At 40.7% G+C, this 16,258-nt stretch overlaps 1 protein-coding gene and 1 pseudogene across 1 annotated transcript in view; both read right to left on the bottom strand.

Annotated features, from left to right (window-relative positions):
* Slc22a16 (solute carrier family 22 member 16) overlaps positions 1 to 16,258 on the bottom strand; it is a 40,909-nt gene that overhangs the window by 18,680 nt on the left and 5,971 nt on the right. The window contains 3 exon segments of the mRNA XM_020176934.2: positions 1,171 to 1,699; positions 6,714 to 6,831; positions 14,937 to 15,416. Coding sequence (XP_020032523.2) covers positions 1,171 to 1,699; positions 6,714 to 6,831; positions 14,937 to 15,416 — 1,127 coding nt within the window.
* On the bottom strand, positions 13,659 to 13,759 carry LOC141416328 (U6 spliceosomal RNA; annotated as a pseudogene).

The following is a 16,258-nucleotide window of genomic DNA, read 5'->3' as shown; positions in this document are numbered from 1 at the left end:
AAACTACGAGCCAGAATAAATCTTTTTCTTTACAAGCTAGTTATTCAGGTATTTTGTTGTAGTGTCAGAAAGCTGACTTACATGATATCAAAATTAAGAAACATTAACATATAAACCATGAGCCGGGGACGTGGCTCAAATGGTAGAGAACCTGCCTAGGTTCCACCACCACTCCAAAATTTAAAAAAAAAAAAAAAGAAAGAAAGAAAAATATCTGAACCTTCAGTTTTCCTAAGCTTCTCCATGTATACTCCACCCTACCTGCTTCTCCTACCACTTGCTACCATGTTCTGGGATAACTACAGAATGGGTTGCAAGTCAGGATGGGCTCTTCCTACAAACATCTTAGTATCCCTCCCTCCCGCCAAAAAAGAGTAGTTTTAATAACTTCTCTCATAATTCTTGCTGAGTTCTAACAAACAGAAGTCACGATGTCATCAGAGCACTTTGATGAGAAGGGATAATATCTATACATAAAAATGTAAAAGCAAGGTCTTATGAGAGTGACATAAAATGTGGGAAACCTATGCAAAAATAACCAGGAATTCAGACTAGATGGTGAAATACAGATTTCCAGAATTTCCCTCATGTTTAGTTCACATGGTTCATGCTGGAAGTTATAGCTCAAGCTACCTAAAGCCATTTTAACCTGCTACTAAAATGAAATCAGCATGATAACATAAATATTTGTGTGTATTAAAGTTATTTTGCTTACTAAAATTTCTGAACAAGGGACATTTGGAAGTAGAAAGATACCACATCTCCAAGATGTATTACATTTTAAAAGAAAAGGGATCTGCAAAGAACAGTATGTAGTGAATTATTCAGATTACATGCAAAAAAATATATGAAATTGCACAGAAAAAGAGTTGAAAGGGTACAAGAAGTTCCTCTGGGAAAAATTACAGGGAAGGGATGGATCTAAAGCAAAGAAGCAGGCAAGGAAGGAAGGAGGAAGGGAGGGAAGAAATGCCCCCTTCTGGCTGTTATCTTCTTTTCTTTTCAAAAGGAAGATGCATACATGTGTTTTGGTAAAATAACATTAAAAGATACCATAATAATGTGGTTGGTAGTATTGTTCCTGGTATAAAAAGATTATAACCACACATAAAAAAAAGATGGCAGAAATACCACTTCATTGCCACATTTAAATATATTTTAACTACTTACTCAGTAGGAAGTAGAGAAGGAATTCATGTTTTCCTATGTTAAGAGTATCCAAGGTGAACGTGTAGAATCCCAAACTCCCCGTCAACCAAATCAGCCAAAGGATGATTGTCCTTATTGTGACACTCCTGTCATAAAACAGATTGACTAGGCTGTGCTTTACTGAAGTACGGCTGTTGCCATCAGGATCATTTGCGTCCAGCGACAACAGTTCTGACAGGTTACAGGAGTTGGCCTTGTTCCACACGGCCATCGTGTCAACTACTCTCTGTGCTTCTTTATACCTGCCTTATGAGAGAAGCCAAAAAGGTGTCTCTGGGAGCATCCAACAGCACAAGATAAAGGGAACAGTTGCTGTGGAAAAGGTCATCTGATAAAGCCACCAGGTTCTGATGAAGTAGCTTACCAAAGCCACCAACTTGGTTCTAATTCCAAAAAACGTGTGCATATGGATGGATGCCCACGTCCGAGACTTCATGCCAATGAATTCCATCACATAGACAAATACCACCACAAGATAGCCACTTACAGCCTGAAAAACAAAGGGAGGTCCAGATTTAAGGTCACATTTATAACTACTGAGGGGTTTGATCTCTCTGCAAATCACATAGGTAAGAAAGAAAATGACTCATGAATGTGAAACCCATTTCACATTTATAAAACAGTAAGTATTCATTCTGTTCCATCTTCCTTTTTTAATGGGTCCTTTTACTCTCCCCCCCCACTCCAATCACAGACTTGAGAGATTATTTTAATTGTAGATGCTGCCTTTTGTTTCATTCCAATGTTCCATTGTAGTATGGATTTATTTCTCAGTACCTTCTAAATGCGCACACACACACAGTCCTTATTGTTAAATCCTACTTGTTAAATAGGGGCACAAAATTTATAGTAAAGAGTAGGAAGAAAAACATACTTTCTTAAAACTATTTGACAGGCAACAACAAAAAATAGACAAATTAGACTTCATGAAAATGAAAATTTCCATGCGTCAAAGGATACTATTAACAGAGTGAAAAGACAACCTACAGAATTAGAGAAATCACACGCAAGTCATACATTTGATAAGGGATTATACACAGAACTCCTGAAACTTAATAACAAAACCCAAATGATTCCATTTAAAAATAGGCAAGGGACTTGAATAGACATTGAATGGCCAAAAGGCACTGAAACGGTGCTGGATGCCACTGTGAGGGCGATGGAAATCAAACTGCAATGAGCTAAGCACAGGCAGCTCACACCTGTAATCCTAGTACTCTTGAGTCTGTGATAAGGAGGACTACAGTTTAAGGCAAACTCAGGCGAATAGCTTGAAATACCCCATCTCAAAAATAACTAGGTGTGGCTCAAGAGGCTGAGCACCTGCTTTGCAAGTGTAAAGCCCTGAATTCAAACCCTACCCCTCCAAAAAAAAAAAACCCACAAAAAATAAACATTGGTAGAAATTTAGCCAAACTGGAACCCTTGTGCACTGTTGGAAGGAATGTAAATGGCACAGTCCCTATGGAAAACGATATGGCAATTTCTAAAAAATTAAAAATAACATTACCATACAATTAGCAGCTCCACTTCTGGGTGTATAGCAAAGGCTTTGAAAGTTCGAAGAAGGAATTGTTACACCCATGTTGATAGCAGCTTTACTCACAACACCTAAAATGCCAAGGCAACCTATGTGCCTAGCACCAAATGAATGGATAGGTAAGACTGTGCACACTTGAAAACGAAAGGAATTCTGATCTATACAACATGGATGAACCTTGAGGATGTTACACCAAGTGAAATAAGCCAGGCCCAAGAGAACATGCTGCATGGTTTCACTTAAATATGGTACCTCAAGTGGTCAAAATCATAAAGATAGAACACAGATGATGACTGTCAGGGGCTGGGGAGAGTAGGGACAGGAGTCATTGTTTAATGGGCACAGTTTTGGTTTTGAAAAATGAAGGGAGTTCTGAAGATGCATATAGTGGTAATGGTTGTAAAATAACAGGAATGCATTGAATATCACTGAACTATACATTAAAAAATGACTGAGATGGCAAATTTTGTCATGTGTAGTTTACTACAACAAAATGGTAGGGGACTTATATTTTGAAAACACACCTATCTTTTTATTTTGCTTTGTTTTGTTCTGTTTGTGGTATTGGGGTTTGAACCCAGAGTCTCTAGGCAGGTGTTCTACCACTTGAGCCAGTCTGCCAACCTTGTTTTGTTTTCTGCGACAGGATGTCACTAATGTAGCCCAGGTTGGCTTTGAACTCATAATCCTCCTGCCTCAGCCACCCAAATGCTGGAATTACAAGTGTGTGCCACCATGCCCAGTTAAAATATGACTACCTTTAATTTAACAAAATTTAGATTATAAAACACTATCTGATCGCTTGGGATAAACAAGAATGAATCAGATGTAGAGTTTTGTAGGGAGGTTGAAAGGATTCAAATTTTACCTGCAAAATTATTTTGCATTTGACTTTTACAACACAAAGTATGAAGTTACTTCTTGCAAAATTATCCTGAAGCACCACTGATTTCCCCAAAAGCCTCTTAATCCTTTGGTATCTGGATCACTCTCTTTTGAAGAACCTTTTGCAGACTCAAGGTGTCATTATCCTCAGTGTTTAACTGGACTATCTCTGCCACATCCAGGATTTGGTCAAGGATTTGGGGTAGGGTTCAGGCAGTTTTCCCTTATTGCTTCTAAAGACTTTCTGTAGTCACACATCCCTTGTAAGATCTGCAGTCTACCTGGCACCTGTCGCAGAGGCAGGTCTATGGGATGTTGCTGGGATGACCCATGGTTGACAAGAGTAGAAAGCAGGGAAGCACACAATAATGACTACCGTATCAATGGCCCGTTTAATATTTTTGTGATGACAGCTTGTATTTCCCTATTCAACCTCAACAATAGCAAGATTCAGACAATGAACCCTGATAATCAGGCCCCTGTATCCAATAATCTAGCAGTTGCCTGGTGTATGCTGTTCTTATGACAAAGATTGTGACAGTCTTCAAATTCTGCAAATCACACAGTTCAATTAAAGGGTAACATCAGTCCCTGTCAGGTTTTTCAACACTAAGTATTTCTCTGGAGTCCACTTCCATTTCCCTCTAGGTCACTTCTGTCCCTGCATTCACACATCCCCTACGCAACTGCTTGGGTGATTCCCAAAGACTATTTGCATCCATTTGTACCCATGAGCCCCACTGCCAACACTATTCCTCATGCCTGCTCTGACTCTGTCTCCCCTGCACCTTGCCTGTGTCCCTTTGGTGGATTCCCCACCTTTAGGAGACACACCAAAGCCTTCACCATCCTACAAAGTCCATGCACTGCCCCTCCTTCAATGTACCTGACCTCCTCTCCATCGTCCAGACAGCATGGTTTAATTCTTTCTCACCCCTGGCCCTTCTCACCTGCTGCTACCTTTGCTGGAATTTTCTTCTTTCACCCCTGTCCCACAGCTCAGAAGCCCCTGACCCTCTAGACCCTAAAGGGACCCCTCTCCTCTGTATCGAGGTATGTACATATGTATTTGTTATTGGTTACATAGTCTATTTTGTGAAAATCCATCAAGACATATATTTATAATATGCATACTTTTATGTATATTTCTTTTTTTCTTTATTTATTTGATACATAAAAGTTGTACACATTTGTAGGGTTACCATGTGTTTTGAGACATGTAGAAGTCGTATAATGCTCAAATCAGGATAAGCCTATCTATCCCCTCAAACATTTATTATTTCTTTTTGGTGAAAACATTCCAAATCCCTTCTTTTAGCTTTTTAAAAATAAACCACACATTATCACTGTGTATAGTCACCCTATTATGCAATAGCACACCGAACTTATTTATCCTAACTGTAACCTAGTACCTGTTACCTAACCTTTCCCCATCTCTCCCTCCCCCGTGTCCCCAGCCTCTGGTCACCACTATTCTACTCTCAAATTTGATACGACCAAGCTTTTTAAATTCCACCCAAGAGTGAGGTCAGGTAGCATTTGCCTTTCTGTGCTGGCTTATTTCACTGAACATAATGATGCTCCATCCCTGCCATCATAAGTGATGGAACTTCTGATCAAACTTTTGCCTTTCCCCTATACAGCAGATTGATTAAAATAGCCAGGTCTGGTTTATTTAGCATTAGACTCTTTAAATGAATCTTGCTGCAACTCCCATAGTCAAAATTCTACCACAAATATATTTCCCATGAAAATCAAAGAAAAAGTCACTGATAATGAAGGCCATGTTTCACAGATGGATTCCATGGATGTGACCTCATTTCCTTGGCTCTGTGAACCAATATGCAGTATTTTGCAAGCCTCAAAGAGAAACCTTCAGAACTGTCCTCATAAGTTTTTCAAAGAGGACTTTCAAAACCTGACTGGAGTTACAGAGCCATGTGCTCAATAGAGACAGAACTCCTAGCTGCAGTCTCTCCTATCACTAACTCTTTCCACTCCTAAAATACACGTTTACTTTTTATAAGGTGCCACACTTTCAATTTTCCTGCATCTGTGTATATCCTCTCAAATCTTTGGCAGTCCTTTCCAGCCACCGAAACAGAACATACCACCTTGTTCCCTGAAGGATGCAGACATGTCTTCTGAACTTGAAGTCAGGGCTTCTCTCTGGACCTCAGGTCATCCACCCTGTTGAGGGGAATTTTAATGCATACCCTGCTCTGCTGTTAGCAAGATCACAAACGCTTCTCCCATTATCCACCATCAGTGATCTCCAGTTAAAAATCACTGCCACTGGTGTTTGATGGTTTGGACACCTGTCTAGAAGCCTCAGCACACGTGGAAACAGCTTCAGTGCCCACTTCAGATAACAGTGATCATTGCGAGGCACAGTGCCAGGCACTGGAACTTTGGATATTTGTATTTAATCTCACTGAAGCCTCATGACAGCCCAATGAAACAGGCATTATTGTCTAGAGGATAGCATGTTTGCTCAAGGTCATGCAGCTAACAAGCCAATACATGACAAAGATGGTATTCAAACTCATGTTTGTCCACTGCCCCCCTATTCCTCCTAACGCAGGCCTACTGGCTCATTTTCATCCTCACTGTACATGATATGAATGACTTTAATGACACACTTTAACAGTCTGGTTCCTGTACAGGCCCTGACTGGACCAATATAATTGCTCAAAAATAAAATAATGACTTCCTTATTGTGAGATGTGGGCCATGTACCAGACAGAATCAAAATAAAAATTTCTGCCCAGTAAGCAGCACTTTTTTATTTTAATAAGTTTCTTTCCTTCTTTTCGTTTCTTTCTTTCTGTTTGTGTTTTTGCCTTTGTTTTGTTTTGTTTTGATGGTACTAGGACTTGAACTCCGGGCTTCACGTTGAATGAGTTCCATTTTCAACACAGAACATTAATATTCCACAGAAAGTCTTCTGCAGTAGAGTGAACAAAGATTAGTCCATCCTTCTTCTCTCTCACTAGATTCTAAATAAGCAAAACTAAGAGAATTAAGGTTAACATGGAAATCCTGCAGTAGAACTAAAATAGTAAAAACCCCAACTCACCATGGCAAGCAAAAAGCATGAGGCCATGAAGCTGAAATAATCAAACATCAAGGCTGATGATACTCCGGACAAAAACATGCCTATGCTTGTGGACCACAGAATCAGTTGTCTTCCCAGCCTGAAAAACACCAAGTACATAGGGCAAGAAGCAAAGCACATTCCAACAGCTTAAACACCTACATGAAAGATGAGCATTCCCTCTATTTTGTTGTTGTTTTACGCTACTGGGGTTTGAACTCAAGGCTTTGTGCTTGCAAGGCAGGGGCTCTACTTCTTGAGCCACACCTTCAGTCCTTTACCTCTGTTTTTAATAGCTTATATATTTGATAATTTTATGCAGTCATTTATTTGGGGGAAAAATCATGAGTTAACACATTCTTTCTACAAAGACCAGCCTCTCAGTGTTAACTAGGCTGCTGAGATATGTACATAGTCACTCTGGGGCTGGGGGAAAGGGAAGCGGGATCTGTCCTTTCCCTCTCAGGACGTCAGCTCTTTGCTCTGCTGGGCCATCCTTCCCACCGGTCTGGCTCTGTCCAACAATGCCTTGTTTTCATTCATGTCACCATGGCTGTGACAACTCTTGCGGAGCCCCTCTAAAACCGACGTCATGCTACCTCTACTGCTACAAGGAGGTGCACACTTGCCCTATACTCTCATGACTGAGAGAGGCGTTTCTTTGTCTGAAAAACAAATAATACTCCTGACATATTTTCTAAATTGTGATATACTTCAACTGTCATTCCAAAAATCACCCCAAAGAGAAACTCTTTACCTAGGAGTCATCACTTCCCATTCCCTGTTCCCCCAAAGTCCCTGGAAACCATGAATCAACTTTCTGTGACTGTAGATTTGCCTCTACTGGACATTTCACATGAGAGGAGTCAAACAGTATGTGGTCTTTTGTGTCTGGCTTCTTTCACTTAGCACTATGTTCTCAAGGTTCGTCCATCATAGAACAGCAATCAGTACTTGATTTGACTGCTATTATGAATGAATGCACTTTGTTTACCTATTCACTGGATGTTGGACATTGGGTTGTTTCTAATTTTTTGCTATTATGAATGATATTGTTGTGAACATTCATGAACCATATTTTGTAAGAACTATTTTTGTGTGTGTGGTGGTGCTAAGGTTCAAACGTAGGGCCTTGTGTATGGCTAGGCAGGAGTTCTACCACTGAGCTACATCCCCAGCCCTTAAATTTAGTGAGACTTTATTCTGTTTTCAATAATTCTGAGTGTACACCTGGTTGTGACATTACTGGGTCATATGGTAACTCTATGTTTGACTTTTTGAGGAACTGCCAAACAGTTTTCCAAGATGGCCACCCCAGTTATAATCCCACCAGCAATGATGATCGTTGTCTTTGTGTGTGTGTGTGTGTGTGTGGTACTTGGGTTTGAACTCAGGGCCTCGTGCTTGCTAGGTAAGTATTCTACCACGTGAGCCATTCCATCAACCAGTTATCATCTTTTTATCATTTACCTTCTTGATTATAGCCATCCTAGTAGGGATGAATTAGATCTCACTGTGGTTCTGATTTACATTTCTCTAATGATGTGTTGGGCTTATTGACCATTTTTATTTACCCTATAGAGAAATATCTACACAAATCTTTGCTATTTTAATTTTTTGTTGTAGGATTTTTTCTGTGCTTTTTTATTGTTGTAGGTTTGTTTTTTGAGACATGATCTCACTATAAAGCCCACACTGGGCTTGAACTCACTGTCCTCCTGCTTCAGCTTCCCAAGTGCTGGGATAACAGGAATGAATCACCATGCCTGACCTGGTTTTAAATTAGTCTAATTTTTTTTAAATGATGAATTATAAGAGTTCTTTATATATTCTGCATACAAAACCCTTATTGGGAGAGACAAGAAAGGGTAATAGAGAGGGTGAACATGCTCAAAGAATGTTATATGCATATATGGTTGTCACGATAAAATCTGTTATTTTGTACAATTAGTATAAAAAGTTTTTTTTACACTTATCAGATACCTGATTTGCAAATATATCCCTGTGAGTTTTGTCTCCGACAAAAGAACATTCCAACCAACAGGTTTGCTGGTATGCCAGCAAAAGTGCATGTACACAGAAACTGTCATCTTCTTCACACCTTAGCCTTCTCGCTTCCACTCACGTTCCTAGGGTGAGTGCTCCCCAGTCCCACCTGAGACCTGAATACCACCTATCACCAATGGAGCCCCTTCCCACCCAACACCTTCACCCTCTGCAGGTGTGTGGTGTCTCCTGCAGAGAGCAGAGGCAATCGAGGACCCCGCAGCTTCCTGCCCTGCCCCTTAAGCACTAGCCAGTGCCTGCAGTCAGCCCCCTTTTTTTCCCACCTGTCTCTCCAAACACCATTTTTCAATCTTTGTATTGGATCACAGCTCTCCCCACCTCCTCTGAGAACTTAGTCTATCCACTTCTTCTTGTCCCTCTGTCTTTTTCTTTCTTCTAACTCCTTTCTCTCAGTTTAAGTCTTAGCCAGCCAAGTGGCTCCTTTAGGTACCTTACATTCCTCCTGACAGACTTACCAGAAGGAAATGCTTCCTTCTTTAGTAAATGGCAGCTGGCAACACCAGCTTTGCTGAGATCCCTTTGCAGCCATCAGGGACTCCTAATTGCCCATCTGTGGTGCCACTGACCCTGCCTAGACATCATGGCCCTGCTCGCCCATGACTTGCAGAGCCCCACTCTCTCCCTGATGACCCTGTTCCCATGTCAGCATTTCCTAACGCCCTCTGTGACACAGCTGTCCTCATGATCCATGTCCTCCCAGCTCTGATTGCTCCCCACTCACCTCCTGGCCCTCCTTCTTCCCTCTACCTCAATGTCCTGAAGAGCTGCAATCTTTTATCACCATGCTGTTAATTTGAATATATCCCTCCTTTCCCATAATCCAGAAAAGTGCACACATTGAAAAAGCATCCAAACATGTGTCCCTGTCCTCTAAAACTGCTCTTGCCTGGTATTTCCTGAATAGGATGCCAACATCTCCTGCCATCCAGGCTCCTGAACCCCACTCTCCCCCATCCTGCCTATTCATCACCAAATTCTGTCTGTATCAAAATGCCTCCCAAATATGTCTTCATCTTTCTCTCCCCACTCTCCTGCTTTTGCTCATTCCTTCACCATATTTTTTTCCCTTTGGTGGGACTGAGGTTTGAACTCTTGGCTTCAGCTTACAAAGCAGGAGCTCTACCTCTTGAACCATGCCTTCAGCCTATTTGGCTATTTTGGAGATGGAGTTTCATGAACTATTTGCCCAGGCTGGCCTTGAACCTTGATCCTCCTGTTCTCAGCCTCCCTGGTAGCTAGGACCACAGGCATGGGTCACCATTTCTTAGTTCATTGCACAGCTTTCCACCTAGTATTAACTTCACACCAGTGAACTGCTGGCCCACACTTCCTGGAAATACACCAATCCTGGCCATGCTTTTGTCTCCTGTCATTTCCTTTATCCATCCTGCTCTTGTTCCACACAACCCTTCCCTGGATGCGTGAGCTGCTCCTTTCCCCTTGGAAAGCCTTGTCCATCTGACAACTTTTGTGGAGCTTTGAAAACCCAGGTCAGATGTGAAGCCTTTCCTCATCAGCATCTGGGGTCTCAGAGCAGAAATCGTGACCAGGCGGCACAGTACTTTGGGCATACTGGCTCCACGCCCTCCCATCCAAGTGACCTTTCTGTGCTTCCTCCTCCCCATCAGTGGAAAAGAACCATGAGGGCCCACCTCACAGACGCCTTTAGTAGTTACACAACTCACAGGTCATCTAGAATATACCTAGTGCATAGTAAGTCTTTCTCACACCTGAGTAATGATTATTTTTTAAATTATCATTTAAAAGACTGTCTCCTCTTTCTTTTCTTTTTATTATGTCGCACACGAGAATGCATAACATTACAGTATAGAGAAAAATAACTAAATACCTAGAAGTCACAGCCCAGGGCAAGCAAGATGTCATCGCCAGCCACTAGATGTCACATTCCCTTGTGATCGCAAGCCCTTGCCTTCCTAGGAGGAGCCAGTAGCCTAATTCTGGTGATAATCAATTTCATTTTACCACTTTCATATGCAGCACTAAAACAATATGTTATTATTTATAAATAATATAGGTTAGATAAGCCATTGATTTTTAACCTTTTTGGCTTTTTTTTTGAGGCAAAACTTTGTATCCAGCTGATTTCAAACTCAGTACTCCCTGTCTCAGCCTCCCAAGTGCTGAGAGGGAGGGAGGAAGGGAGGGAGGGACAGAAGAAGGAAGAAAGGAAGGAAAGAAGGAAGAAAGGAAGGAAAGAAGGAAGAAAGGAAGGAAAGAAGGAAGAAAGGCCTAAAGGAAGGAAGTTGCATATTTGGGGTCATGTGTATGAAGGAGATATTGGGACCCTAGCCTCTCCCTCTCACTGTCTTTGCTTCTCAGTTGCCACAAGGTGAACAGGTCTCCTCTGACCAGTGCTCCCACCCAATGTACTGTGCTACCACAGGCCCAAAGCAACAATCCAAGCAAGCATGAACTGAAACCTTGCAACCGTCAGCCAAAATAAACCTTGCCTTCTTTTGTGTTGATTATCTCAGGTATTTTTCACAGTAATGAAAAGCTGACTAACATGGTAAATCTTGTTGTAGGTGTCTTGTACCAGGTTTTTTTTTTTTTTTTGAAGTACTGGGATTTGAACTCAGGGCCTCACACTTGCTAAGCAGGTACTCTACCACTTATGCCCCAGCCCTGATTCTTGCATTTTTAGTTTTATCATGAATGAATTTTGCAATTTATCAAAAGTTCCCTTGCATTTATTGAGTTAATCATATGAACTTTGTCCTCCATTCTGTTAACCAGTTGTTTAGTTTCTAATATTAAATATATCTCAGAATTTCTCCCTCTTTCTCTCTGAATTTTAATTTCTCCTATTTCCCATCTTTTTGTGTTTTCAAGTTTCATTGTTGATAATTTTTTCTGAGCTGTCATCCACTTCATTAATTCTTTCTTTAGCTGAGTATAATAGGTTACAATAACCAGGGGATTTGTCATTCACTTGTATTATTTTTTTTATTTCTAAGTTTTTTTATCCTCATTTTCTTCAATTTTATGTCATTTTCAATACAATTTCCAGTTTTTATTTATATTTTCAAACTTGTCTTCTATTTTATTTAAAGTAGTAAGCATAGGTATTTTATTATTTGTGCACAATAATTCCAGTACTTGAAGTCTTTGTGCAGAAGTCTGCTTCTGCTGTCTATTGCTTCTGCTGCTTCTCACTCATGGTTCCTTTAGTCAATGTGTCCTAGTTTTGACTGAGCTACTTAAATGCCATGAGAAATAGTTTCTGTGAATCTTCCCAGGCTGAGGGTGATGGCGAACAAAGGGCCTTAAATTTGATTTAGCTCTACTTTTAAATTAATAATCTGTTGCTGTTTAAAGGATGCTGGCGAAAAACATAAGGCCCATGGGTCAGAGAAAAAGAACTTGTTTACGTATACCATCGCAGAAAGCAGCAGAGCATTAGCACATCTAAGTTAGTTCTCTTGAACCACCTGGGAACACCTGCACCTGTAGAGTATTGCATTACAAAAGAGCAACACTGGACTTGGGGAATCCACTGCTTTTACAGCAATTATTCAGTCTGCTCTTTGTGACAGAAAGAGGATCTTTTATCTTTTCTTTTCTTTTTTTTTTTTTTTTTTGAATTCAGGGTTTTGTGCTTGAGAGGCAGGTATTCTACCACTTGAGCCACACTCCTAGCCCATTTTGCTCTGGTTATTTTGGAGATGGGGTTCAATTTTTTGCCCATGCAGGCCTGGACGGTAATTCTCCTATTTTATGCTTCTTGAACCTCTGGGATAAGAGATGAGTACCACCATGCCCAGTTTTTTTCTGTTGAGATGGGATCTCACTTTTTGCCAGGGGTGATCTAAAACTTCAATCATTCAGATCTCAGCCTCCCACATAGCGAGGATAACAGGCATGTGCCACTGTGCCCAGCAATTGGTTGAGATGGGGGTCTTGTGAACTTTTTGCCCCAACTGGACTTGAACCATGGTCCTCCCTTATCTCAGCCTCCCAAGTAACTAGCATTACAGGCGTGAACCACCAGAGCCCAGCCCATTACCTCATCTTTTAATGTTATCAGCTGCATTAACAGCTGAGAAACAGTCTGTGCAAAAGTGGTCAGAGACTTGCAGCCTTGGCCCAGCCAGCGAGATGTGCAGAGGCCCCAGAAAGACTGCCCCTCTCAACGAATTCCTGTAGGAGGATAGCAATTTCTGAGCATCTTGAGACACTGCCAATCTGGGAAGGACCAGGTTAAATAATTTCTTAGCTTGAGGTTTTTCTGGGAGCTCCCAAGCTATGTTAATTTGAGCTAAATACCCAAATGAGTACTGACTTGTGATTTCAGTTTTTAAGGACTTTAAAAAATACAAATCCCTACATCTAGCAAAATAACTGGGGCACAGGTGTTCAACATATGTTTGTATAACTGCACTAAGTTTACACATGAAGGAACTCAATTTTCTTTCATTTAACATAGTCTGTTTTTTTTTAAGCATTAGTTATATCCCATTTTTGTCCTACAGCAAATGTATTTTAGTACATTTACTTAGTACATGTGTTTGAAATATTTTTAGTCTCAAGTGTCAAGCTTGACATTTTAACAGAAAAGGCCCAAGTGATAATGTGTGCACGAACCTACCAAACAAAAATGAACACTCAGCCTCTGTGAGTGTTCTATGAGAAGTACAGCCCTGGCCACAACAAAACCCCTAAAGTTTTCTTCAGATATGTTTGTCAGTCACAGTAAAGTGGCATATCCCAAAGGCAAGGATTTCTGACTTAAGCTATTATCTTTAGGTCCCCAGTGCCTCACACATGGCTATAAAATTCACAGCTGTGTTGATCAAGTAAGTTCCTCTCTGTGCTTTTTTTTTTTTTTTTTTTTTTTTTTGTAATATGGACCGCTTCACGAATTTGTGTGTCATCATCGCACAGGGGCCATGCCAATCTTTGTATCGTTCCAATTTTAGTATATGTGCTGCCCTGTGTGCTTTGGTAGGTACTTCAAGTATGGTCCATGTCCACATGGAGATGAACTTTGTTTGGCTCTAAGAGGTAAATATTTATTTTAATGTGAATGTTGTAAAAATATGACTGCTCTATGATCTGCATGATGGTGTCCTTTCCAAAATTCATGTCAAAACTTAATCCCCAATGCAACTGTATTAAGATGTGTGGCCTTTGGGAGCGGATTAAGTCATGAGGGGTGCTCCTCTCAGGAAGGGAATTAGCACCTTTATAAAAGCACTGAGGGACTGAGGCTGCTTTGCAAGCCTGAAGCCCTGAGTTCAAAACCCCAGTCCCACCAAAAACAAATAAATAAATAAAAGCGCTGAACTCTGAAGGCAGTGCACTCTTGCCCTTCCACCCCTTCTGCCATGTGAGGACACGATGTTAATCTCCTCTGAAGGACACGGCAACAAGGCATCATCTTGCAAGCAGAGTAGCCCTCACCGGACATCAGTCCTGCTGACACATTGATCTTGGACTTCCCAGCCTCCAGAACAGTGAGAAATAAACATCTATTATTTACAAATTACCCAGTCTGAGAGATAAACATCTATTATTTACAAATTATTATTACAAATTGCAGGTGGTATTTTGGCTATAGCAGTACAAAGAGGTTAAGACAAGCTAGTATATCAAATTTTCAATTTTGTAGGTTGCCTAGGACCAGACTATCACTCTTCAAAAGGAAGTCTATTTAAAGAAAAAAATCTGGCTGGAAGTGTGGCTCAGTGGCAGCATTCTTGCTCTGCATGTCTGAGGCCCTAGGTTCGAGCCCCAGTACCACAAAAATAAAACACTTTAATAAAGAAAAAAATCATCTAAAGTAATAACTAGTATCTACTAAGCAACTTCTTCTGTACCAATTTTGCAATAACCTTTTAAGTGTTTTACTAGCTCCTAAACTGATATTCTGAAACACAGCTGAATGAGGCAATGTCACAGCTAATAAGAAGTAAAAGAAGCCGACTTTCCTAGAAGCCATCCACCTACCACTATGTTATTTTTCATCTCTAAATAATGGATCCTCAAAGTGGTAGATAGTTAGATAGAAGGTATGACAATGACTGAAGTTTTGGACATAATTCCCTGTTCCCAAGGAAAATCAGACAGAAAGGTGAACCCCACGCTGATGCAACAATCGTAAGTATTTCATTTTACCTGTCAGAAAGGCAGCCAAAAATAATCGCTCCCAGCAGGTTTCCTAGCATGAATATGGGCTGAATTGCCTTTGCATACCACTTCTGCTCACAGACCAGATTCCACCTGGACACCATAGAACTTTTCCACTTGCTCTGGTCATATACGTAACCGTCCAAGCAAGGAATGGCACGCTTATAGCCACTCTACTCGTAGTCAAAATGTGATGTGTTCTCCCTCCAGATCCTGCTGCATCTTGAAAGCTCCCAGGTCTCACTATCCTGCAGCTTCACTGTAATGTGATCTTTCTGGCCTGGAGACAACAGGGCCAAGATGTCCTCCAACTTCCAGGTAGAGTAATTGTGGGAGATAGCCTGTTTGACTAGGCCCGTGGGTTTGCAGGTGTGCTCAGGGGTAATAGACATGAACACAGAAGTCAAGTAGTGAATATCACAAGAGATGTTCTGGTAGGCACATATAAAATACAGCAATATCTGGAATCTGTAAGTGGAAGAAAAGTTAGTTATTATAGCTTGCCTATAGATGGAATACCAAAAAAAGCAAGTATGAGGACATCAGGTTGCCTTTAACATATATATAGAAGGGTAAATACAGAAATAATTGTAGGGGTGCTTGTATCTATGGGTTAGTATATATATAGAGAGATATATAGATATATAGATATATATCTCTCTATAGATACATATATATCATATTATCTTCCTCTGGCTCCTAAGAAGCTTAGAAACAATGATAAACCAAGAGTAACAAACACAACCACTACCCATATCTCAGTTGTTAAATGCTATTCTCCAATAATAGGAGCCAGGAAAAATGGCTGAGTCTAAGCTCAGGATAGGGAGAATACAAGATAAGTCTGGAGTATCTTGTAGTATCAGAAACTTAGGACAAGCCAGGCACTAGTGGCTCACACCTATAATCCTAGCTATTCAGGAGGCAGAAATCAGGAGGATTGAGGTTCTAAGCCAACCCAGGCAAATAGTTCATGAGACCCTATCTCAAAAAAAAAAAAAAAAAAGCAAAAAAAAGGGCTGGTGGAGTGGCTCAAGAGGTAAGAGTGACTGCTTAGCAAGCATAAGGCCCTGAGTTCAAACCCCAGTGCAGCAAAAAAAAAAAAAAAAGTAAGGACATGCTTAAAAAACAAAAGGATAAGGGAATGTGAAAAAGACACAGGAACCAACCTAAAAGAGCTGCAAATGGCCAAAGCTGAAACAGTTAGAACAACAAATAAACATTACAAAGTATAAAACAAATGTACGTGATCACCCTGTGACAGTCAATTTTATGTGTCAACTTGGCTGGCTTAAGGGAGGCCCAGATAG

The sequence above is a fragment of the Castor canadensis genome, chromosome 1, assembly GCF_047511655.1.
Source record: "Castor canadensis chromosome 1, mCasCan1.hap1v2, whole genome shotgun sequence".
In the NCBI taxonomy this organism is placed as follows: domain Eukaryota; kingdom Metazoa; phylum Chordata; class Mammalia; order Rodentia; family Castoridae; genus Castor; species Castor canadensis.
This window is presented reverse-complemented; position numbering and strand designations above follow the sequence as displayed.